The sequence below is a fragment of the Sphaeramia orbicularis genome, chromosome 7 (assembly GCF_902148855.1).
Source record: "Sphaeramia orbicularis chromosome 7, fSphaOr1.1, whole genome shotgun sequence".
NCBI lineage: Eukaryota > Metazoa > Chordata > Actinopteri > Kurtiformes > Apogonidae > Sphaeramia > Sphaeramia orbicularis.
In genome coordinates this window covers 29,429,022-29,456,644 of record NC_043963.1, presented here as the reverse complement: position 1 = coordinate 29,456,644, position 27,623 = coordinate 29,429,022, and the positions used below count along the sequence as shown (strand labels likewise).

The 27,623-nt window shown below is 37.3% G+C and overlaps 1 protein-coding gene across 1 annotated transcript in view; it reads right to left on the bottom strand.

Annotated features, from left to right (window-relative positions):
* Nucleotides 1-10,131: 10,131 nt before the first annotated feature.
* Nucleotides 10,132-27,623, bottom strand: part of fgd (faciogenital dysplasia) — an 80,123-nt gene continuing 62,631 nt past the window's right edge. Inside the window, 15 exon segments of the mRNA XM_030138283.1 lie at nt 10,132-11,704; nt 13,857-13,997; nt 15,846-15,974; nt 16,122-16,223; nt 17,352-17,405; nt 17,854-17,958; nt 19,450-19,480; nt 20,139-20,218; nt 20,321-20,413; nt 20,620-20,766; nt 22,291-22,349; nt 25,012-25,054; nt 25,056-25,151; nt 25,842-25,998; nt 26,657-26,793. Of these exon segments, the coding sequence (XP_029994143.1) occupies nt 11,465-11,704; nt 13,857-13,997; nt 15,846-15,974; nt 16,122-16,223; nt 17,352-17,405; nt 17,854-17,958; nt 19,450-19,480; nt 20,139-20,218; nt 20,321-20,413; nt 20,620-20,766; nt 22,291-22,349; nt 25,012-25,054; nt 25,056-25,151; nt 25,842-25,998; nt 26,657-26,793 (1,614 nt within the window). The 3' untranslated portion in view covers nt 10,132-11,464.

Below are 27,623 nucleotides of genomic sequence, written 5' to 3'. Positions count from 1 at the left end.
AATACAAATAACTTGTCTTTTAGTGTTTTCTACTTAATAGTTTAAGTTCAATACTTTTAGCATTAAAGTTTAACCTACTTAAACCAAGTGATTAGTCGATCATTACTCATATCATTTAAGTGCAATCACTCTCCTCAAATTTTTTGAGTAAACTCTACTTATCCAGGCTTACAGTGTAATTATGTGATGCCAGAATTTTTGTTTATGTGAAAATAACCACTGAAAAGATGATTTCTACATGTTATTAAACATCTGACGGGTAAAGAGAGAAGTTTTCACTTCTGTTTTTGCATGTTGCTGTGTCATAGATCAACAGGCTTGTGGTGAGAAATGGTAAGAGGGGCCTGTTGCTGGAACATATGAATAACTTGTTTGAAATGTTGTGTCATTGATTGGTGCCACACCCAAATAATCTAAAGCTAAGGAATGAGCAGAGTGCTTTAATTTAGCTCACATTAATGTGTGTAATCTTTGCAAAGTAAAAGATTAAAAATGATAAACATGTAGCGGATGAGTTTACTAAAGATGGAAGGGAGGTTAAAAAGTAGGTTAAAATATTGTTAAACAAAATAGGTTATAGTCTAAGTGAACAATGTCATACTTAATGTAAGAGGTTGAACTGGAAAATTGAAATTATCAACATATAGAAGATCAAGTCAAGTTCAAGTTGGCTTCTTGTCTACAAACATGTATTGATAATGTTGTCTACATACAGTATGTGCTAAAGCGGCAGAGTGTTACATTTCTAGGCTACACAGTGCTTGTTGTTCTTTGAAGACTGAGTCGAAACAATTTAAGTCAGACTAAGATTTCTGTTTTAATCATCTCATCTACAGAAGACTTCAACGTTTTCAAAGATCCAACTTGGACGTGTCAAACACAACCACGCTTGAAGGCCCACTTTGTGTGTTTCAATATTTTGTCAGACGTTACATGTACCCGTTGGTCACATGTTACATAACCTACAGTCAGATTATACATTAAATCAGTGACCACTGTACAGTTTTTTAAACCTATATTAATTTTCCTGTATCGAGTTAGTGCTACATAACCCCATTATCACACCATTCTCATTTGCGTTGCTACATTTTGTGTTCACAAACTGCTAAGCTGGTGCACTGGGTCAGTGAAGGTGAACATAAGCCTATCGACTGAACTGAGAGGACGCTTCCCTCCAGCAGCCACAGACTGCTGTTCCTCTGCTGTAGCTGCTTATTTGGCTCCTTCCATTTGCTCACACATACTCACATAGGTTTTTTTTTTTGTTTGTTTGTTTGTTTGTTTTTTTTTAACTTTTACGGACTTTCTTATACTCTGACAATAGCTGATACAAAGTAAAGTACAGTACTTGTAAGTGACTTTTTCTGTTAATCCAGAAAGTACAGTTTCATGAGCGAGTCAGTTCTCTCTTCTTGCATCTCTGCACTTAATATATGTAAAGATATACAGACAAGGATCCTGTTTTCAGTTTGCATTCACGTCACAAAGCTAAACCGCAAATTTTTTTTTTGCTCAAACTGCATAACTCTCTGATGTCATTGAGGATTCGTGGCATGCATTAGACTGTTTCTGCTCTCTGTGATAAGTGTCTCCACAAGTGCAGACCTGTTCACCTGTGCAAACCTCCACACACCATCTCAGACACACCAGGGACTCCTGCTCAGCAAGCATTTTGATTCATCAATCAAGAATACATTATCATAGCTGATTGTTGTTTATACTACTGTGGAAAAGCTCAGGATACTGCCCTAAAATAATGTTGTTTACTGTAGCAAAAAAACCCACTGAGAAAACCTAAGACACAGTCAAGAGTATAAAGTTGTTTTTCATTTGTGGTGTTTTTTTCATCATCTAAAAGAAAGTCTTGTCCAAAATACTGCCAAATACAGTCATAAAGGGAAGATGTTTATATCACAGTTTTATCGATGGTTAAATAGCGTCCAAATGATTAAAAAAAAAAAAAATAGTGTACTTATGGTTTCCAAAGTATTTAATTACTAATGTGCTCATCTAAAATCTTAACACTGAATCGTTTGAAATGAGAAGACCCTCCGAGAATTGTGTTAACTACTGCACTATTTTGAGAAATTAGTTTGCTTAAAAAGTTCAACTTTTCTTCAGATGTGTGGTGAGTTGCTACAGCAACAGTTAATGTTCTGGTTAATGTTCTCAGTGGGTACAGTTTGGAGTCAGTGCTTTTCCACTTTATACTCTACACCCCGGAATGAGCGCTCTGTACTCCCAATAGATGTTCAATGCTGAAAATGTTCAAAATGTCCAATCCAATAGACAACAAGGAAGCTTTCTAATGAAGCCTTGGACGGTCAATAACGCCTCTTTTTCTGTAATAAAGAAGGAACAAAGTGAGTATCGAGCGTCTTACTAAAGAAGTTTCATCCTTGCCAAATTAATACTTCAAGTCAATGACTCTACAAAGAAGCGAAGCAGGGAGACGCTTGAATGAAAGAGTCAGAACTGCAAGAGATTAACTTGAACAAAAGGAAAACACACTCCAACTGTTGAGAGTGTATTATTAATCTGATCTGACAGGGGAGACAGTGAAAGGTGAGTCAGGTGAGACTGGTCAGCTCGGTGTGTCCGCCCTGCCCCTGACACAGTGTGAAACAGTGACGCTGCTGGTGGGGAACCACTTCATCACACAAGTAATTAAGTAGAGCAGGAGGGGCTTCATCTCGTACTGCCAACGGCTCCATCAACACTCCAGCTCGAACTAGGCCACATATGGCTGGAGGTTTGGGTGGAGGACGCTGAAGGTGACCTCTGCTAAATGTCCTTGGCTCGTTCTTAAAGTGGTAAAACAAACACCCAGTGAGATGTTATTGTTAGCAGTGTACTCAACCTGAAAACATTTGTATTCAAAGCCTTCTACACAAGGTAGGAGGTGCTATGGGGAGAGGTTATTGATATGGAAATGCAGCACACTATGGGTCACTACTAGTACAGGTATGAGTGGATATGAAGATGAGCTCTGTTTTAGTCCGACATCGCTAATAAGGTTGTAGTTTGACTCATGGAATGCTGTGAGAGTGAAACAGCACAGTTAAAAATAGTCCTCATGACTCTTTTATTGATGCCAACATTCGCTAATTTTTCTCAAAGACGCGTAACATAATAATAATATCTTCTACCATTGTCTTTTTCACAATAAGTGAATCATTTTTTCAGGCTGGATTGTGGCCACCAGTGACTAGATGACTTCATAAATCTGTTCCTCCATAAGCTCGCTGAGAAGAGTGAGAAATAGAAGGGTGAGGAGATGGGAAATGGATGGCAGGTAATAAGAATGGGAGTTGAAGAGGAAATAGAGATGATAGAGTACTCCTTTGGTGCAAGCTCAGACATGGCCAGCGTGCAAGGCATAGGTAACAGCAGAGCAGTATTTCATAGACACCACAGAGGATGGAGACGGTATTTCTACAAGGTGGAGAAATTGAGTCGGTGATAATATTTTTGCTCAGGAAAGCAAGTTGAATACAGGCTCACTTTAATATGTATACTCCTGTGTAGTGCAGTGTCTCATATCCAGGTAAATGCACTATACTGGCATCTTTGATAAATGGATGTGTGGGGTGGCCTTTATGATGGAGTTGTCACAGGACATCAGTCATGAAGCACAGCATCTTCTCTGTTTGATTTCCAGGCTGGATGACCCCTGCTGCATGTCATTTCCCCTTTCTCTGTCCTTATTTCCTGTCTCATCTCTGCTATCTGCTGTCAAATAAAGGCCGAAAATGGCCGAAATGAATGGACAGACTCTTGAGATTAAGCAAGCACACTTCTCAGACTGAATTAGCCTTTTTGAACTGATGTGTTGAAGAACAAAGAATGTATTAATCAAAATTATTTTGCTTCTTCACATAGGCAGGTGCCAGTGACCAGTCAGCCGTTGCATCATACCGCTGCAATCCCTCCAGCTAAATTCACCCTCCCTCAGCCCCCCATCCCCCCACCACCTCGATCCTTTCACCACATCTGCCACTGGAGAGCAGAGAGAAATTGACAGAAAAAAAGAAAAAAAAGAGACGCTGGCAAAAAGTGAGAAAGAGCTGGGAATTGCATCAGTTTTATCATGCCACAGTTACTTTGTAGGCTCCACATTTACTAATATGACTGGTACAGCTGGGGAGATTATCCACTGAGGTTGTGAAGTGTTGACAGCAGGGTGGCCCAGTGGTTTCAAAGACACCAACAAATAATAACAAATAAGAATTTGATGTCTGAGGAGAGAGGTAGAAGTATACACTTAAGGGAGGGTGTGAAAATGATGTGCTGCAACGCCTATAAATGCATCTACTGTATATCTGTGGTTGTAGTACTAATTTACTGAACTGAATGTTTAGGTAGATTCACAGCAAAAAATTTAAAAAAATAAGTAACCAGAGAGAATAGATTGTTAATGCTGAATATCTAAACCAGAGGTCTCAAACATGCAGCCCGGGGGCCAAATCCGGCCCTCCAAAGGGTCCAGTCTGCTTTGTGAAATGCAAAAATGACACTGAAGATATTAATCATTTTAGTTCAGGTTCCACATACAGACCAATTCAATCTCAACCAGGTCGGATCAGTAAAATACTATCATAACCTACAAATACAACTCCAAATTTTTGTCTTTGTAAATGTAAACATTTTCATGTCATTTTACTGTATTTATACTAAAACAAACTATCATTTCCCAAAAACGCAAATGACCTGAACAAATATGAACATTTTGAGATGTCTGAAATGCAATTTTACCAATATTCTGCCTGTTATTAAATGTTTTGAGTATTTGTTGATTCACTGTGATCTGCAAGTTGTAATTTACATGTGGAAATGATAAACTGAGACATAATATTGTTAAAATTGCACTTAGTTTTCTTTAAAAAATTTTAGTTTGTTCATGTTTTTCACATTGTTTTAAAGGACAGTTGGTAGATGGGTGCTTCTATGAAACTGGGTACGTTTTGGTACCTGGCACAATAACTTAGAAAGAGATATTTTTTTCAGTTTTACTCACCAGCTTGAAAAGGGCAAGAGATGTTATGGCTGCCTTGTAGAGAAAACTATGAAGATGAAACACAAACGCTGATGAATCTGCAGCTATCACTAACACAATACAACTGGGTGCTTCTATGAAACTGGGTACATTTTGGTACCTGGCACTTTGCCAGCTTTTTTAGAACCAATAATAAAAGAGAAATATAGATATATTTCCCCCCAGGGTGTACCTAATAATGACCTCAGATAACTGTGACAAAATTATACTCTTTCTCTGAGCCATCTCAAAATGAATGAATTTTTAATTGAATATTAGGGCCAAAAATAGGACCAAAATTTGGACATGAAAAACTGCCCAGGTGTCAGTGCATTTTAATTTGAAAACATGGCTGGAAATGGTCTTATATACCACTATAAATAAAGAAACTGTGTTAAATTGGATGATCCTAGTGGTTTTTCTGATCCAGACATGCAGGTTTTTCATGAATCAGCAGTCTCATTCCAGGTTTTGTGTGTGACCCATCGTTTCCACTTACGTTACATACAGAACCTGCCCATTTAAGCGCACATAAATCGCAAATGATTTTGCAACAGCGGCCATTTTTGTCAAACACTCTGCCTTGCATAATTAGTTCAGTTCCCAAAATGTACCTGTGACAGAATAAAGAAATATTCAAAAAAATAGCGCATAATTTTTGTGTCCTTTTGACCGCGTTACATACAGATTTTTGTATAAAATATAATGTAAAATAATATAAAAATGTGTTTTATCTGAAAAATAGTTTCTCTTTTATCTCAGTAAATATTTATTTTTAAAACAGACAGTGCTTCCAAACTTGCTTCATGACATTAGTCTACATCTGGTTTGAATTTTTAGTCCCCATGTCCTGTTTTTAGGGACCAGTTTGATAGAAGCAAATCAGATGTAAACATTTTCATCGCATAATTTGACTTTTTTCACTCTAAAACATAGAAGAAGATTTGGAGTTGACAATATTTATATATTATTATGTTATTATTTCACTGGTCCGGCCCACTTCAGATCAAATTTAGCTTAATATGGCCCCTGAACTAAAATGAATTTAAAAACTCTTATCTAAAGGGTTGATGATGAGGTCAGTGGGTTCAGTTGTTTTCCAGGTGATGAAGAAATAAATAAAGAAGGGGCAAAACAGAAAACACAGTGAAATGATTAGTTTCAGACCATAAATTAAAAAAATAAAATAAAATGTTATCATATCTGCTCCCCAAGCCTCCTATCATTGTTTTATTTTTATCTTCAACCAATTATAAAACACGCTGTAAAAGATAACCATGGTACTGTTCAGTCTATATGTTCAAGGCTATTTCTGAATGGCTCAAGTGTTCCATCCACAGGTCACCTACACACAAACACTCAAAACTGTGACTGTTTCTGAGATTAAAATGTTGTGCATTACACCCCAGCCAAATGAGTCATTCTGAGATTTTTCATTCCGAATGACCTCTGGTTTCCTTCAGTTTGTTTTTGATGCTGTCCGTGCTGCTGCATATCATGTTACAACGTTTAATACAAGCTGATGAGATGTTAGATGTTCTCAGTGATAAGATATTCAGGTCTAACGTTTTATTCGTCATTTGTGCAATGGACCAGAGCCGACAGCGTTCAGTTATGGATGGTGTTTTCTTCATTAGGTGTTCTCGTTCAGACTGCAGCGTAATTGAATTAAATGCAGGTTTGTCTGACAGAAGAAAAACTGGTGTCGGCAGGGGGGAGTAAATTATAAACCACTGTTACTTGAATAGGATTTTAGGCTATTTTCCCAAGAAATAGTGCTGTTTTTTTTTTTGTAAGGCGGTGTTTATAAGAGGATGTGGAGGAGAGGGAAAGTCACTGGTGCCCTAGATAATGGAAGCATGGATAATATGGCTCTTTTGAGGCCATTTTGGTCATTTACTTAAATAGACTTCAAATCATCAGCATTGAATCCAGCTTCACAATCTCAAATTAACATGTAATGATAGGATGATCAGCCTTCTCCTGTGAATGTAAATCTTTTTTTTTTTCACTTCCACTCAGGCTGTGTATAAAATGAAGATGTGAATGATGGTGATGTATTATTTTATTACTGCAATTGCTCATCATCCCTGATCCATCACAGAGCCGATGACTCTTTGATTAAATGTAGGACATTTCCCCCATGTATTAGATGTTATTGATTCAGTGACAAGGCCAGACTGTGAAGTGATGAAAACAACTCTTGTACAAACAGAAAAAGTTGTTTGTAAGTTATGGAAAAAGAAAATTCAACCTGATATTTTACCAGTTTCCAGTTCATGGCATAGAGGTGTGTAAAACAAAAGAAAATGACATTTATAATGAAACTGAGTGCCACACACTCTCACCCAATAACCCACGAAAAAAAAAAAAAAAAAGCAGCAGGAAACAGTTGTAACCATTTCCTTTACAGGAATGGAGAACTGTCTGGCTGTCTTCACCACAGTATGCAGTGAAACATTTCAACACTTGCATTAGTCTGTAAGTGGGTGTTGCTGCAAATATGAGAGTTTAAGGTGCCATGATGCACCCCTTTCACATCTATTTTTCATGCACGACCTCTGGTCATGTAGTGAATCATCATGCTGTTATCCAACAGTGTGAGGTCTAATGTCTAAATGTTTAAAATAACTGTGGATAAAGAAAAATCTGTGCTGTTTGACCCTGACATTTTACTGTCAGAATCAGCTCAGCTATACAATCAGAATTAGCTATAATCATTAAAAATAAGCCTCTCTGGGTTTTGACTGTTGAGCTAAAATTGTGAAATTAAATTTTTAACATGATGAGGGAGTTTAAGTCATAGCCTATTTTTTTCTTGGCTTGTTTTATGATCATTTACGTGGAGAAACTCATCTTCAGCATCTTCAGCAGGTTTCTCCTCAGTGACAGTCTTTATAAATACGCATACTGCCGTTAACTCTTTCATGGTTGCTGTGGTAATGTGACTGACATGACATGCTTTGAACAAAATGTTACAGAGAAAATCATCAGACTTGCTAAGAGTAAAATGTTGTGGTACTGCATGTATGGCTAAATATATGTACGTATATATAAAAAAAGAGAAGCTACAGGGGCAATTTCGTTTCACTTTCTCCAAATAGGTAGGCCAGGACAGGCGTGTACTCTCAATTTAGGAATGCAAAATGCAAATGTTTCTAGGCCACACACACGCAGACACACACACAAACATCTGGTAAGAGGCTTATGCTCCATTGCCATATGACAGCTTTCCCATTAAAACCATTCTCCTCAGCTGCTGTACAAGAGGAAAAGACATCACAGAATCATGACCACAGCTGGAAACACTGAAAAATCTTCATCTGAGTTTTGTTTTTGCCTTCATCACGTTCCTGACAAGAATAAATGGTGACATTCGACTAACCTTTTATGCTCATTAAATCTGTGCCCTTGATAAACAGAGCCATCACTAGAACCTCGAGGCCTCTGACATGAGACAGTCCCGCTGCAACTCATGTCACTGTGTTTTAATTGTGCACACACAAACAAAACTAAAAACAGAAGAGAGGGGTGAGACTAAGGTACTGTATGTAAACCTCTATTTCCTCTCACAAACATTTAGAGACTCACACTTCCTGCCCATCGGCTGTTTAAATCCACATATTCACCACAAAACTTATTTGGATATATGTTCAAAGAAAGATTTCATTGATTTACATTTTCTAGGGCAGGACGATGAGGGCTTATCTCAGCATGGTTTCTGTCCTGCAGTAGACACGGCGCCTACCCGGCTCCACTCTGTTCTAGATGTACAGCATGTAAAACTATGACAGAAGGAAGCAGTCAGCAGTTTGCTCTCTATCTCTGCACCAAAGCTCACAGCTCTACAGAGACGCCAGCCTTCCAATTCATCATTTTGACACTTAGTGTTGACTTGCTAAATAAAGAAGTTATGGTTCATACCTCCTATCGATAGCTGTCCTCACCCCCCCACCCCCACCCCTTTTTTTTTTTTTTTTTGCAAATGTACATCAATAAATTTATGCCCTCAAGATCTGCAAAAGCAAGTGTGATGACTGCAAAGTTGAGACAAAACCAAAAAAAAGAGAGAAGATGAATTAAATCAAGATGTAGAAAATTGGATCTAAGGCAACCACAACAGTTTTATACACCCAGTCCATTCCACACCTTCTTTTATATACACATGCATTTCTGAGAGTTGAAATCAGCCATAATTCAAGCCCATAATCTTTACAGTCAGTCATGTTTTCCTGCACAATGTCTCTGTGTGTATTTTTCCTATAGCAGCAGTAATGAAACTGATCACTTTGTGAAGCATACAAAAGATATACAACACAGCTGGATCACTGGGATTATTATCTTTAGACACCAGATTTAGACGGCAGCACTGAGATGACCGTTAAATAATCTGCCTGTGCTGCGGAGACCTTGCATTAAGTCAGCAGAGCACAGGGAGTTTCAGAGCTGTTCTCATGGTGACAGATGGATATTTTGCTACAAACAGCCAACCTGTTCTTTAAAGAGACACAGTGTGCTTGGCTTCATGTCGATAAAGGTTTTTCTTCACAGTTGCAATAGATCTATCTGATCCAGTGCTTTGAATCTATATCAGACACTCTTAAAATGCATACCCACATGCCAAGATAAAAATGCACTCATCTAAGAAACTGTATCAAAGCTGACAAAGCCAGAAAAGTTAAACTACCATTTTTCATTTTCACATCAAAATTAGTTTTTCAATAGTTTCCTGCTGCCAAAAAACTGTAGTCAGTCAAAATACTGAAAACTATATCTATAATCCCTGAAACGTCTATTTTAGACATCGTGAACTGAAAAGAAAACAGAAATTGAACTTGATATGAATCACAAGATAAGTCTAGTAATCCTAACATTCACAGAAATATGTTATTCATAGAAAAGATACAATGTTAACCCTTCCATATCCTGTCGAGATATTAAATTAAGCTTTCTGTTGGCCTTTCTGTTTGCAGATCGGTGGTGGATGCACCTTATATTTTCTGCATGACATTTCTCGTGGACAACTCATAACACATATTTTGCTCGGTTGTGTGTAGGTGATGAAGCCAGAAGCAACAAAAGGAGAAAACACGAGACAGATGAAGAGACAACGTGGTCCTAAATGAACCACAAGGTCTGTTTATTGATGATATGCTTGACTGCTTTTCCACCGCGCACAGTCCATGTTTTAAACACTCTATGTTGACTCTGCTCACTTACAGTACGACAAGAATGAATTCTGGAGCATTAAAAAGGGGAACAGGGGGATTCTGCAAGATTTCATAGCACGGTACATAAATATGAGTGAGTTTACATGCACAAAGAGATCCAATGATGAGTTTTTTGCTACTTTTGCTTGAAGGCTGGTGCTGATAGGAGCAGGGTACAGGGGGGAAGGCAGAATAAACAGTTTTACAGTACAGTACTTGGTTTCCATCACATCACCAAAGGGAAAGAAGCAGGCAAACAGTTGCTATGCTGAGAGAGAAAACTACATGGAAAGGATTTTTTTTCAGCATGTATACACGTGGAGATACTGAGAAACTGAACCTGCAGCATTGGGTCAGAAATGAGGCCACAAGATCTCATTCTGGCTTTGTACTCTCATCTGGGTGAGTCACAATAATAAGAGTTTGGAAATGTGGTGAATCAGACCACTTTCTGCCTTAGATCAGAGGTCTCAGAGTCCAAAGACAGTAAAAGGGAGGGGATTATTACCAATATAAGAAAGACAAGTATGAGGAGGGGGTCTGTAAGATGGGAGCTGACAGTGGGAGCAACAGGTGGCCAGCCACAAATGTGCACATCTCTGTTTATTTTAAGTTAAAACGCCTTTTTTCTTTGTTTCCTTACATCGCACTATAGTATACATACTGTACAATACCCACTGAACTGCCACTGTGTTCCCAGCAGGGATGAAGAGAACAGAGAGGTGTTGCAGGTTTCTTACACTAACATTCAATACTTAATAAACATGGGAGGGAACTCCCACTCAACCCACACTCACATATACACATTCACACAAATGAAGACACGCACAAGTTAATGCTTCACAACACAGTCGCATAATGTTGAGGAAACTTCATCTTAAAAAAGAAATACAGGAACCTTCATTAGCTATATTACAAATAAAACAAGCTCTTCTTTGACTGTGAAAACACTGAAAAATAAAATATCCTAACCACACATACAGTGGTGATGGTGGTCCATCTTATGTTTGTGTGTTTAGAAACAGAGAAAGATAATGACAAGAAGTATCTGTGTGGTCATTAAAATAAGACTGAAGTGGCATAGGAAGGATTGAGTGGTCCTTACAAAGAAAAAAAAACTAACAAAACAACAAAAAGTGCCAAGGTAAAGTGATTTCAAGTAATCTGTGCTCTATACACAGGAGAGGGGGAGGAAGGGGGTGTGACTCCGCTGTGGCCACTACTGGCTCTTCCTGTGTTCAGTGAGGCTCGTCGATGCATCTGTGGGTGTTTCTCCACGAGCAGCTTTTGAGAGGATGTCCACCCACTTAGACTGCAGTTCTGCATCTTGGGCACTTAGGAGCAAAGTCTGCTGGGTGTGACTGAGTCGGAAAGCGTGTTTTGCCTCCGACTTTTCCCCTGATGGCACCAGGTTGACCTCGAAACCAGGTAGAGGAATCCCACGCGCTCCCTTGGAGTCCTGCAGAAAAAAACAACGATGTGAACCAGGGTTTATTGTAATAAATGACAACTGAGACAAAAACAAGCTAGTAGTGAAACATTAATTTGATTAAAATTTAGTTTTCCTCTTAAAATGGTTTATTGTAGACCAGACTAAAATGACTGCACAATATGGGAGAAAAAGCAAAAGTGCAAAGATCAAGCCAAAACAAAAGCAAGTCATAGTCAAAACAAGTGGTCAGGCACAACAAACCCAACTCATGGCAATTATTGTAGCTTATGTTGGCATCGATCCAGCTGATGTCATCATGTCTATGCGTGTGGTGATGTCAGCATAGACATAGATAGAATACACAAATTTCGGCTATTATAAGTAAATGGGAAAAAAAAAAAAGATTTGGAAATTCCTAAAAAATGTGAACTTGGACCTACTGTTCCCAAATGTAATCACATCTGTTCTGGGTCACTGGCAATCTATAAACCCAATTTGGTATGAATTCATCCACTAGTTTTGCTGCTAAAGTGTTAAAGAAGCAAATAAACAAACAAACAAACAAACCAAACCAAAAACAATACCCCTTGCCTCCCCTACAGGGGGTGAGGTAATAAAGTGGTCTGTACACTGTTATAAGGCAATGTTTTCATTCAAATTGAACTTCTTAAGACACACAACAGTGTGCAGGCCACCTCTGTATGACATTTTATGTTTTTCAGTGAAATGAAGCCTTTGATAAGCAAAAGGCTTCTAAATGATACTTGGTTTCATGCAATCTTTCTATAAATCAAGACTTTCTTCATTATACAACCTTAAAAACTAGCACTACGACCACACTAAAAATAGCTGATATAGAAATAAAAGTATTTATTCACTCATTAAAGCAATTAGCTATTTACTGAGATTAAAAATAAAAATATATATAAACTATTTAAAACTATAAACCAAAAGTTTGTTTGTCTCAGCAACTGTTTTTGACACAATTTAATTTGATAAAGATAGGGCTGAGAAATATATAAAATTGATATGATTAAGTGAGGTTTTGCTTTCTTGCAAAATTACGAATATTCCTCTGGAGATTTTCCAAAATGAAACCTGTTTTGCTTTTTCTAATAAATAAATTGTCAGAATGTTTCTCCAATCATATATGTCATATAATTTTAGTAAAGACCAGTATTTTTGAATCGAGTTTTGTCTAGTTTGTGTAGCCTGAAAGCAGTCAATTAACATTGTAAATTATTCTTAGCACTGAAAAAGATTGAACTTTTATCACCTTATCGTCCATCTCTAGATGAAGACAAGACAAAAACAATACACATACACATACACAGGTGACGGCTCAAGATAATACACTCCACTAAGCATGTATAGTAAACCATGCTCTCCTCTTTCCTTTGCCCTTCTTTCTTTGCCTATAATCAGGAAATGCTTATCCAACTCCCATTAATCCTAATCTTTGGAATGGCAGCTTTCTGTTGGGGGATTGGGATATTAGTCTTGGAAATGAATCAGGGAAGCTTTAACAGGCTGACTTCCCCTCTGTGTCATCCAGTATGAATGGCAGTATCTGGTAGAAAGCTTTCCAAACATGATTGCTTTGGGGAATCTTTTTCAAGCAATCATGTCAACCACTAGTTTCATACATCTCTTTGGGACACTCGGAGCAGATTTATTTCTACAAACGGGGGGCCAAGTTTTCAAGGAACTGAATTTGTTTTTATCTGGTCAATACAAGCCACAACCCGGTCCCACAGCAGAGCAGCTACCTGAGGTCACACTCAGGGCAACCAAATCCTCCTGGCCCAAATCTATAGAGCACAGACAGCGCACAGACAAGCCTGGCACAGGAGAATGGACAGATCTGACTGACACATGCTCAGTCATGTGCCCGGGCGCTGCTCAGTACAGATGTCCTGCTAAAACTGGAGGAAGTAAACAGGACGTACAGAAAGCAAGACTATCAGCAAACTCTCTGTGGCTGTCTGAAGTCGCATGTGCAATGTATAGAAATCCTTATTGACACAATGATTATCTCTACTGGGAAGGTTCACAGTAGGAGTAGACTATATGGGTAAGTGACAAACATACTGCCTCAAACAGATGGAAATATGTTTTAGTTTGTAAACAACAGATATGTCCAAATATCATCTTTAGAGAAAGTGTTTTTAACTCTTACCTGTCCACTGCTCTGCACATAGAGCACCAGAGGCTCGGCTTTGGTGACAGCCACCCACATCTTAGTCCAGGTCTTTCCTTTCTCCTGTACCTGGAGGTGACCACACAGTATGCAGTTCTCCGCTGTCAGAGATGTCTGCCTCTGTGAACACAACAATATACTGTAAATAGTATGTCTTTTTTTTTTTTTTTTAAACTAATTTTATTGATCATCTAGATCAAACATTGATCACATACAATCATGAACACACCTTGATAACAATGCTCATTCAACAATGTTAGTTACTGTACCAGTTAATTTAAAGTAGCAAAGGAAGAAAATGAATTGCACAAGTCAAAGCTAAAAAGAGGAAGAAAAACCCAAAACTACACTAAACTGAAAAAAAAAGAAAACAGCCACAAAACAACATCAAAACAAAAAACATAGATAACCCCCCCCCTCAAAAAAAAAAAAAAATCTGCTGTTTCAACAGATATTGCGATACAGATGTCCACCTACGTATAAAAATAATCATCAAATACTTAAACCATAAAGACCCAGTGCTACATTTGTAGCAGTTCCAAAATATTGTTTTTGTCTACATTTAACTTTTCTTAAGTGAGTTATCACAATTTATTATGATATAATCCTCTGTTTTTGGTTTTTTTTTTTGTTGCATTTTTTTCAGTGAACATCAGGTATTTTCCTGCATTTAATTTACTGATCATGTGGATGTTCCCAAAAGCTCAGATTAAAGTTGGAGGTCATTATATCAAAAATGGAGAAAACTGAAGAAAAAGTGACTTTTTCAGGAAAATCTATCAAAAAACTGAACATAAACCAAGTGTGTCCATCCACTGTCATTGATCCAACTCCATGGGTTTTACTGGTGAATCAATGCTGTAGAAAATGACAGTCTTTCCACGGGAACTATGAAGCCTCTGAACGCCCAAATGGGTCATATCTGATGACCATGAAAAGATGACAAACTGCATTTTACAACAGTTATTTACATGGATTGATCAAATTAGTGGTTTATAAGTTATTAAACATTTTAGATCAGTAGATGGTTTTGGTCTGTAGCTGTTTGGGTCTTTATGGGTTAATTTCTGCTTTATTTCTGAAAAAAAAAACCTTTACATTAGGGGGTGTCAATATACAATATGAGCAGCTATGTAAAAGACAAAAAAACAAAACAAAACATTTGATTTTAGCAGAAAAAGCACTTAGATTGAGTTTGTACTTCCAAACTATCTGCATCATGTTTGAGGGTTTAGATTTGATGAGCAACCCAGATCTCCCACAGTGCACCGTTACATAACAGCCTTTAACAAGGATTCGATGTAGGACACAGTGAGATTTGTCCATGACCAGGTGTTCATGCTCCTGTTGGTCCTTATCTAACCCTGGTCTGGTTTAGAGCTCCCTCCTCTGGTACGTAACATCACTGCAGGCGTGTTTTCTACACTTGTTTAGCTGTTGATAAAGTGTAAATGTGAAGTGGACTAAGATCATCAGTGAGTCTGAAGGATCATTTATTTAATTTAATAACAGTAAGCGATACAATGATCAAGTTTTCCGTGTAACCAGATTAGACCGTGTCTGTGTTGCGTCGTGTACCGTCAGACATTTACAGACGCTGAAGCAGACCGATGAGTCAGCAGAGACGGCTGGTCCTCCTTGAGCTCAGATAATCTTATAAATCGCCAGAAAGGGATCAGTTGATCTTTCAATGTGAATATGCGTTGACACATCACGGTCAATGTCTCTGTATAATGTGTTTTAATGTGAGATCCAAGGCCCTCTCATCTTACATTAAGCCATTATTGTGCTTCTTCTTTCAGGCTGTGCTGCAGCAGTGCATTCTGGTTACTGTATTTCACTGCTGGTACACTAGGAGACTTGGATCCACTTGGACTGACATGAATCACGGCAGAGAAGTAAACTATTGTACACTTGCTACTCAGTCTTTCTCAGTATGTGTGTGTTGTCTCCAAATGTGAGTCTCACCTCAGGCGCAGCTTTTCGTTTCTGTTCACTAACGCCCAGATTCTCCAGGCTAAGGCTGGCTTCAAAGCACTCCGGGCACACTCGACTCGTTTTGTTGTCCAAGGTCTTTGAACACTTTGCACAGATGGCCTGCAGAAGGACACAGAGAGAAAGAGAGAGAGAGAGAGAAGGGGAGACAGCGTTGAAATACCACACAGTTGACGGTTAACTGTCCGAAAGATTTTCCTACTTGTTCTCTTTCTCCTTTCAAATTTCCCGTCTAACATCTGCACTCACCGCTCCGCAGGCTTTGCAGTGGTGTTTGCGTTTGGTGAAATTGAAGCTTTCGTTGCAACCTTTACACGTCTGCTTTTCTTTCTCCTTTTTCTTGGAACTCTTCTGTATAAAAGACATAAAAAAAAAAAAGTAGTCATATGTCAAGGTCCTCAGACTTTTGGGAAACCAATAGGGATATCTGGAGGCTTTGTTCCTTTTGCTTGCTTTGCCCATCTTCTCCTTAAAACTGTATGAGCACCCAGACAAATGGACATGCTCTCTAGCAGACATCTAAAACAGAAATCAAACTGACATTTCATATGATATGTAGGAGTCGAGTCTACCTGACAGGTCTTATTATACAAACATGTGGACACACTTTGGAAAAGTTGGGCTTGAAATCATTTACTTTTAGAAAATATGAACTTTTTATTGTTTTAGAACAGGTTTGTGTTGTACAGTCGTGGAAAAAATTATTAGACCACCCTTGTTTTCTTCAATTTCTTGTTCATTTTAATGCCTGGTACAACTAAAGGTACATTTGTTTGGACAAATATAATGATAACAACAAAAACAGCTCATAAGAGTTTAATTTAAGAGCTGATATCTAGCCATTTTCCATGTTTTCTTGATAATAACCAAAATCACTTAACTTCTTGCATCAATATCTACGGCATTGCACTGCCAAAAACAGTGCTTTTAGGCATTCCATGTTTTCTTTTTGGTCTGTTTTAGTCACATGATACACACAGGAGTTAGTACTTGATTGCATAACCATTGTTTCTGATGACTTTTGATGGTCTAATAATTTTTTCCGTGACTGTAGATAAAAAGAGTGATAGGTAGTAATAATCTATCCTAATCCTAATTATCATCAACACAAGCGAGAGGTCTTTTTCTTTGAAAAGAAAAATACAAGGAGTTTTTTTTCTTAAAGCATTTTTCTTTAAATACAAATTGTTCCACATACTAAATGTTTTATTAGTTGGGTTAAAATGAATGTTATCCTGCAGTGACAACAACTGCTTGCATAGCTAAAGAACCCCTTAAACTATTGTTTACAGGGTCAGTAGTATTTTTAATAGCTGAATTTCACACTGTCTTTGTATGTGATATGCAAATAAACCCCATTTCATGTTCTTTTAATCAGTTTGATAAACCAAAATAATGCAATACTAAGCGCTTGACCTCAAAGATTTATATTTTTGTGCCACATTGAACAAAATATTTTCCTGGGTAAAAATATCTTACCCTTTCATGCAGTTTTTCGCCATCTGAGTCGATGGATGTGTTACACCAGGGACCCTGAGGAGAGGAATAAACACACTGAGCACTGGTCACTTTCTCCTGCACTGAGTTATATCACCACTAGATGGCAGTCTACACCAGCTGAATCTGCTCATCGGGCTTGTGTCAAGTTACTTTTGGCCAGAATCCATCTCCAGCCAGCTCAAAGTGGGTCAGAGCAGATCCATAAGAGTTTTGTATACACTTTCACTTAGGTTTTCCCTATTAGGTCATGAGAGAGTTCTGGGAGAAGAGACATGCAGATGCTACATGTGCAACTATCAGCGATGGAAAGAAAGAGCTTCTTTATACGTATGATTGTACCACATCCATAGATGGGGAGTTGTTTGGGCAAACAAAGACCACACTATGATGGACTGCACTGGCTACTGATGATTAATTGTGCAGGATGACCCACTAATTGAGTGATCAGTGAAGTGACTGATAATGGGGGTGAATGACCAACCGGTGAGTCAGGCAGGTGGTCATCTTCTCTGGAGAAAGAGCTGTTGAATGCTTTATTGAATGTTTCGCTGTTTTGCTTGTGCCGCTCAATGGTGGCCAGGATCACCTGAAAGTCAGAAGAGAGAAAAGAAACAGTGAGTGGTAATGCATTATTATAATCATGAAACAAAAAAACAAAAATACATGGACAAAAGTATTCAAAAATGTTGAATTCAGATGTTTCTTTTCTAACAGGGGTCTGGGCTACAAAACAATAAAGACAAATATCACAATATTGTTTTATATTGGGATAAATATCATTGCATTAATTAGTTTTGCTTAAAGTGCTATTTTTGCTTCCAAAATGCTTCAGAGATGGTTTTTACTTAATTTTCCTCATTATCAGTTTTATTTTTATTCATGACTATTTTAAATATTCTACCTCTAAATTTCTAAAATATTTTTCACGGTCTGACTGTAAATAAGGAAATATTTAACAAAATATTAATGTTCATAAACAACACGGACAAAAATACTGGGACACATCATGACTACAACTCGTAAAATGTCCTGTTCATGCTGATTTGAGAAATAAACATCACTATTTCCTTAAAATTTAATGGGAGATTTTTCTCCCTGAGTGACATGTGAAGGAAGGAGATGGTTAGTTGCGGTAGAAAACTATTATTTCCAGTCAAAGCACAAAAAATATTTTTTGAAATTTAGAGGTAGAACATTTAAAATCATGTTGTGGATAAAAAAAAGAAAAAAAAAAACAATTTTGAGAGAAACTACGAAAAAAAACATCTCTGAGGTGATTTGGAAGTAAAGATAACAATTTAAACAAAACAAAGCAATGAAATGCAATGATATTTATATTATATAAATATAATGATAATATAATCATAACATAAAACTTTTGCCACAGAGCCCTGTTAGAAAAACACCTGAATTCAACGTGTCCCAATACTTTTGTCCATATAGTGTATGTTACAGATAACTATCCTGGGATGTACAAACTTAAAATTTTTGTTTTGCTGCACTTAAAGAATCTAGTAATTACCTCAAGAGGAACAGATTATCTAAAATGAAAAGAAAATGATAACGTGAGCCTCTGCTTTCACTGTTTGAGTAGGAACAAGGAGATCATCTATGCTGTACCGTCTACGCTGTCAATGCTGCAAATGAACAATAGCCATGAGGACATCAAAGCTCCAGTGTCTGCAGACCTGCCTCTTCAGTGATGCACAAAAACCTTCCCTAAATCTTTAGATTTCTCTTCCTGTCAGCTTATTAAATGCTGCCTCTATTCATTTATGCACCTCTCTCGTGCATACAAACGCCCACCTACCTTTCCAGGCTGTGAAATATTTTAATCAGCTTTACTCTGCTGTAATGGGCTAAATGTGCAATAATGAGGCGCTTGATTAGAGAATATTATTCCCAAACACACTGAATGAGTGTGGGAAGGAAATCTGTAAATCCAGTTTTTAATAAGCACTACTATGAAAAGGCACATGAACCAAAATGCTGCAAGAGCACGCGTGTCAGACAGTGACAGTGTGTACATATGTGTGTGGGTGTACGACATGTTTGGGAGCATGTGTGTGATCCTTGCCTGAATCCAATCTTCCTTCTCTTCAGCTGTCCTGGAAAGCAAATAAAAGATGGTGGGGGTTATTTAATCGACACCAAATTGCAATGATATAATTGAACTACTCATATAATCAATAAAACAGTGGAATCATATTATCAGCCAACAGTGGAATTGCAATGAACTTATTTATATTCATTACAGAAATGGTGGATTTTAACCCTTTAACGCCAGATGTATCATATTTGATACATGAGTTTTGAAGCCCTCTACATGATCAGTATGATATTTTTTTTCTTGAAAAACATGATATATACAATTAGATACAAGCAATACACGGATAATCCACCAGGGGGGAGGAATTCATTTACCAGAGGCCTTTCCAGTGACACTTGCAAGACTGTCATTAATGAGGAAGGAGGCAGAACTTTGGCAATTTTGAAAAGGAATTACCAATTTGTTAGACATGTTTGTGTTATATTATGTTTTTGTTTGTTCAAAAATAATAATTTTTTAAGCAGTGAGACCCGATGTATCAAATATGATACAAAATTGACACTTATAACAAGGAAACTGATATTTGAAAAACATTTTTACTGGTTGTTCAGAAGGACCAATAAAGGCTCCATTTTCAAAGAACTGGAATTTTCTGTCAATGATTTAATGGTTCAGGCTTTACAGGGATGAAATTCAGGCTGGTTCAGTGTCTGTACCTGGCTTGCAGCTCCAGTGAACGCTGCTTGCCAATGATGGCAAACGTGTGAGGAAGATTCTGTTTCACATTTTCCTGCACCTGTAATCAGCAAATAAAGGAAAAGTCAATTGGAGATGAGGTAAAAAAAAAATTAAAAAGGAGAACAAAAGATATGCGATAGAATGAAAAGCACAACTTTACCTCCATGCCAGCGATGTCAATCCTCTCCCTGACACTGAACTTCTGTCCCATCAGTCTGAGTTTAGGCACACAGTATAGCACCATATTGTTGAACTAGATCAGAGATAAAAAATGGAAATTATGAATAGCATGGACAGTAATGCAGTAATGCTAGAGGAGGGGTTATATTTGTGAGATCTAAAGTCTGGTGCTCCAAATACTTGAAGGATTTATTTCAATTGTGATATGATCCAAATAAAAAGCACAACGTTGATGTTTTGTCCTTGTCTGATATTTCTGCAACAGTTCAACCGTCTCACCAAGTAGAGGTATCGATCTTGTGCTGTTCCATTTTTGGCTGACATCTTCTTGATATGTCCTTCTTTAATGAGCTCATTGGCTGGATTAACTATGTCTTCCTCCCCCCCAAGTCGCTCATAAACTTCCAGCAGTTTGTGCATCTTCTCCTGCAAACATACAATAAGAAAAGGATGAGCAAAAGCACAATAATAAAAGCAAACACAGCCTGCTCCACTAGATGGGGTTATCAGCTATCAGCAAAGACCCAGAGGAAGGACATAGAAGGAACAGTAAGGCAGTGAGCAGGTATTATATTTCTGTTTTAGTTCAATAATATATCTGTGTGCTTCAGATGCTTAAAGGACATTAGAAGTAGACATTGCATGGCCAGACAGAGGAAGAAATTAAAAAAGGATGAGTGTCAAAGGCTTCTGCAAGCTGTGAAACATAAGGCAGGAAACAGCAACTTCCTGTCTGCGCTGTTTCGACTTGTTCACTCCCTTAGACTCATGGTGACTGACAGCATGGCGTCAGATTGGGCAACACACACCGACTGGCTTTTGTCAAGCTCAGTAAGACATCAGAAAGCATAAAAGAAAAAGCAGAATTTGCTGTCTTCAGTAGAATCGATTGCTACAGAGGAATATAGTGTTGAATAATGGACGCTAAGGTATTTCTAAATGGCTCAGTGAAGTTGACCTTTGACCTTTTGGGTGTAAAATGCCACCATTTCATTCATTAAAGGGGTCATATTTTTGCTAAACCCACTTTTATTAGTCTTTGTACATTTATTTGTGTATTTGGACCCTAATAGTTCAAAAAGTTTGAATTTGAACCCTCCAGGTGCTGCAAAGCTATCTTTATATTCATTTAGGCAAAAATCTAGTCGATTTCTACAATGTGTTTTAATTCCTGCTTAATTTGCTACGTCTATAACTAGTTACGTCACGACATTTGCACATATAAGGTCAAGACTTTCGACGAGCATTTCTCTGAGTACGACATAATTGTTTGTCAGCAGCAGCGGTTGTAGTCCATACTGAAAATATGTTCAAACTAAAATGTCCCGTTGTTGGTTGAACAGGACAGAGCAGCACAGTCAACAACCTGGAGGGGGCGGGGCATAAAGTGGCTCATTTGCATTTAAAGGGCCAGCGCTCAAAACAACCTTTCTGGTGTCATTACTCAGAAATAGGGTTGAAGATGGACCTGTGGAGTTGAATTAATGAAGAATTCAGAACCAAGCATAGAATTTACAGTTTATGTAGACCACAGGGAAGTGTTTTAAAATGCATTATTTCATTTTTAAAAAAAGCAAAAAATCATTCCATTAAAGGATAGAGTAGCATGTAAATTCTGGATCTTTGGCTAAAAACTTGTTTCATGACCTTTAACCACCAAAATAGTCTATCTATCTATCTGTCTATCTATCTATCTATCTATCTATCTATCTATCTATCTATCTATCTATCTATCTATCTATCTATCTATCTATCTATCTATCTATCTATCTATCTATCTATCTATCTATCTATCTATCTATCTATCTATCTATCTATCTATCTATCTATCTAATTTAGTGTTCGTTCCAAATGTGAAGGAATTCCCTCAAACTGTTCCTTTATTCTAATAAAGTTCATGTAAATGTGACGTATGGACAGATGAGATAAGTTAAATGCAGTGTTATTTACCATTTTCCTGATTGCTGCATTTGAGTGATTAGCTGCTGTAGAGATGAGCTCCAGTGCCTCTGAAACACACAAACACAAACAAACATCAACACATGTTCATCAGTGGAAAGCAGCATTTGTCAGTGCTGTCACTATAATGATATAACATGGATTTTTATAAACTCAAGCACTGAACATGTACTTTCTTTACAGCAACTGCACTTTGTGCATTAGCCTTATTCTTAGCCAGTACACAGAGTCTAGTATTAATGCCTGTGAGCACCTGAGTCATCTGTTTCAATCATGCCCTACTTAGAACAGAGGTGACACACAGCTGGGAGAAATGAGGCCAGAACCACTGCGACAAACTTCTACTGTAGTGAACGAGAAAGAACTTCCACTGAACTGAAAACACCAATGATGAAGGAAATAATGTGCAGGTAAATATCAAGAACATCAGAATATGGAGAATTACATTAAAAGTAGTTAACCCTGACTTAGATGCAATTATTTTGGATAATCACATCCATTCACCAATTAGTTTTTACACTGTTTAAGATTTGACTTGTGTTCTTTTAATAACATCTTCTTCTGTGCTGCTGTTATTTAAGTCACTTTTGGTATGTGACAATATCTATAATTTCCTGAAATACACTGTTGCCCCTAAAGTTGTAATAATTTTGTTTTCAGACACATTCCTCTTTTAATTCCTATTTATATGCATCAGTAATCACCTTTACCCAGGTGTTATATAACATACTGAGTCCCAGTTACAATTTATCTATCAAGAATAAATCACATTGTTACAATTATTTCATGAGAATGAAATGAAAAATATTTTATTCCAACTTTATTGCCAACAGTGCATTTTCAGTAATAGACTTTGTATATTTAAATTATTATTAGATTTTGTTTATGAAGCCTGAAAGAAAAACAGATGTGGCTTTCAATTATGTGTGGTAGGTGTCCTGTGTATAGAATTAAACTAATGTTAGGCTTGTGTTATACTACTGGTATAATATTAATAGAAAACGACAAATCATTAATCATAATTATATGTATTACAATTAATCATCAGCTCAAAACTTCATTATCATGGCAGCCTTACTTTTAACGGAACTGCTTAACATCCTGCCATCATCATTAAAGCAGAATAAATGAACAAATTACACCAAGTAGGTCATTACCAAGAGGTAAATGCTCGTCTTCAAACAATACGAGAAGCTTTAGGAAGCTAAATTAATTTACGGAAATCGAAGTTAGTGGCAGTGTTCTTTAATATCTATGTATTTATAAAACTAAGTACAAAAAGTCACATACTACAGTAAAAAAGCTTAATTCATGGGCTCCCTTAATGCTTTATCGAGCAAGTAACTATTTTTGGTAATTTCTGCACACATTACAAGACAGTGACAGCAAAAGTTCCAGTGTGGACAGTGAGGTAATAATCTCAGGTCCAATGTGGTCTACAGGGTCCGTAAGGTCCGCCTCTGCATGAACAGTGAGTGTACCTGCTTTGTTAGGTACCATGAAGTAATAGTACTGATGTATGGTTTTGTTTTGCTTGTTTTTTTATACCTGTCTTTCTCTTGCGCTGGTGTGTTGTATATTGATGCTGTTAACTGTGAAATTTCCCCATGGTGGAATCAATACAGTCTTATCTTATCTTATCTTATCTTATTTTATCTTATCTTATCTTAGGTAATGATGTTCACAGTGATAATGTGTATGTTGACAGGTGTCTGTATCACCATGTATGTTGTTGTAATTTTCTCAAAATTATGTTCCAGTGTTCCAAAATACATGTTCCTTTCAAATTATGTGTGTTTTTCTTTTATTTTTACATATAATTCTTTGATTTTTATTTATTTATTTATTTATTGCCACTTATGGGCAAGGAACCAAATATGGTAACTTCACTGACCTTGATTTTCTACATGACAATAAAAATTGCACAAAAGTAATAAAGTCTTGTTAGATCCTCCAATAACACACTAAGGTTAAAATTCTGAATTTCAGAGTATTTCTATGAGTGAACTATAAAGGGTTAAATATTGCAGGGTAGTAGAAAAGTCTTGTGAAATGTCTTCCGCAGTAATAGTGTTAAAGAAATATTTTTCATGTCGCCTGGTAATAAAGTTCTGTTCATAGTTTGAAACGTGGCCAATGCTGTGTTAAACTAATTCAGAAGGTGTGAGATGGCTCATATTCTGAATTCAGAGTTTGGTTTCATCCCATCGCTCCAGAGGTTCTACTTTTTTACTCTTTCCTCTGAGCAGTCTCAGTCTGTAACTCAGCAGAACCATAAATGTTTTCTTAAATCCAAACATTTTTAGCACAAATGGAAATGTATCTGCTTCACTGTTGCCTTCCAGAGGGTGGATCTGGGAGCCAATATATCTCAGGGCATTTTCATTTTTATAACTTTAACACATCTTTTCTTCTAGTAAAAAAAATCTAAGGCTGAACTATTTAGTCTTCATGTGCATTTATAAAGAAAACAACTAGAAAAGCAGAAGTATGAATCTAAAATGGGCATTTTACTGACACAAGTGCTAACTGTGTACACTAATATATCTGCCACATTTACCATTTATAGACAAGACTTCAGAGTGAATTACATGTGAGACACGTACACAGATGATGAAGACGAGATAAACAGGACAGGAAACTGTAACTAGACTGTTCCTATGAACCTGAATTCTCATAAACAGTATGTTCATAAAACTGCTCATATCTCACTCTCTGCGTCTTTTCGGTCCAGAGCATCATCAGGCAGTTTTTTTCAGGTAGTCTTTGAGCAACAGTTCATATCTGGGAATCCTCTGGACCGGTTCCAGCATGTGGTGCTGCAACGTCAGGTTCCCACACACATCCTGTTTCTGTTGGTTCACATGAAATCACAAATATTTGAGCTGATTAAACTGCAGCTGTTGTGAAGAGCAGCACAGAGACATAAAATACAGGGAAAAGCTCAGAAATGAGTCATTTAATACTACACAATTAAGCCTCATTTTCATGAAGTTTAAGATTTTTTTTAACCCTTAGAGACCTACAACTGTTTTTGTGCTGACTTTAAAAAAAAAAATCTCTAAATCTAACCTTTCCTAATTGATTTATCAATATTTACTATTTTATCCTCTGCATTTCCGTTAAAATCGTGTGTTTTATTACATTTAATTTACTGACCATGTAAATCTTCTGAATCATTCATAGGTTATTATATCAAAACAGAGAAAAGTGAAGTACAAGGGACTTTTTCAACAAAATACATCAGTAACTGAACGCAAAAACAAGCGTCTACAGACAAACTACATGAATGAATCCATGTTGGCAGAAGGTGATGGTGTTTCCACATTGACTATGGAACTTATGAAGCTTATGAAAGCTATGAAATTGTATTTTGCCTGAATTATTTACATGTATTGGTAAGATTAGTGGCTTAAAAGTTATTAAACACTTTAGATCACCGGCAGCTGTTTAGGTCTTTGAGGGTTAAACAACTAATTCTTTTTTCTTTCTAGGAGTTCACACACACACACACACACACACACACACACACACACACAGACCTGTATATTCTGAACGACACTCTTGAACTGTGACGACCGCTGTGTCCAGGTGTTGACCAAGTCCATGGCTCGGTCAAAGTTTTTCACATATTCCCCATACATCTTCATGAACGGAGCCAGTTTCTGGAGGATGTCTCCGATACGAGGGTTGGTGTCCCTACAGCAACAGCAAGAAATTGTTTAATTTAAGGCTGGATTCGCAAAACCTTTTAACAGAAGAGGAGAAACAATAGCACAGGGTGTGTATTTCAGTAACTAAACCATAGACGGAGCTTTCAAAGCTTTACAATACTATACAACATTGAGAACCGATGCCATTTTCATGAGTAAAAGACAAAGGCGTGAAAATAAACTAATTATTTCAGGATTTCAATATTAGTTTTTCTTAATAACCTGCTGAAAAGTCATTCTCTGTGCTTCTCAGACTTGCTGCGTGAATGTCGCTTGATTGGAAAACCTTTCATTTGGAGCCAACAAAATTTTAATGAGTTCCACAAAATAATGTGAGGGGAACCATTATGTGACAGGTGATTTCCCTAAACACAGCTCTCTAGAGGAGTCATTATCTACCAGGGGTGGCTGATGCTGGCACAACAACACACACTAGAGGTAAATTTCCCGCTTACAGTGAAAAACTACAGAAAATGCCCTCATTCTGCAACTCTGACACACAAACAAACAAGTTAGCAATCTGATGCTGCTGGAAAACCCAACAATGATGCCCCCGTCCTGCTGAAACCCTGCTGTTTAAGTTAAACACACAACACCAATAACACTGTAAATGACCGCAGATGCTGGGAGAGTGTATTCCTTACCATTCTCCAGTAATGCGAGTTTTCAGCTCAGGGAGCAGAAACTTGTCGTGGAAGCAGTAGATGGAGGAGATGTTGGAGAAGATCCCTGTAATGACATCCTGAGGGATTCCAGCCTCTGTCAGCTTAGTGCAAAATACCTGCAGGGAAAAAAGTGCAAAAAAATTCAGCCAAAACTCATGCAACTGTGTCCAAAACCTCCAAATCTGGCACCTATTCAAGAAGCATGTGCATAAACACGGAGAGAAATATTTTCCTCCTTTGACAGTAAGTGTTTGCTTTCAGATATGGGACAAACGTATCTGTGTGTCACTGTGTGAGACTCTTATATGATGAAAACACTTGAGTGTAAAGTAAAACAGGTCACATCTTCACACAGTTTGTTATGTCTGAGCAACCAAGGACATTCAATTTGATATAAAGAAGAGAAAAGTTGGAAAATTCTGGCATTTTTGCTTTTTTTTTTGTTTAACCCATAAAGACCCAGTGTGACTTTTGTGGTAGTTCCCAAATGATTTTTTCTCTCTATTGAACTTTTCTTAAGTGACCTATCACCATTTACTGTAATATTACCCTCTGTATTTTACGAATTGTCAGTGAAAATTAAGTGTTTTCTTATATTTAATTTACTGATCATGAAGATGTTCATAAAAGCTCTGATTAAAGTTGAAGTTTATTATATCTGAAACAGAGAAAACTTAAGACAAATTGACTTTTTCAGTATGATATCAGTAAACCAAGTGTCTCCATTCACTGTCATTGATCCAACTCCATGGGTTTTACTGGTGAATCAATGTTGTAGGAGATGACAGTGTTTCCACATTCACTACGGAGCCTCTGAACATTTGATGACTATGAAAAGATGACAAACTGCATTTTACACCAATTATTCACATGGACATTATTTACAGTCTATGGTCCCACGATCTGTTGTCTCTACGAGTTCCAAAAGTCCTGCCTGGAACAACCT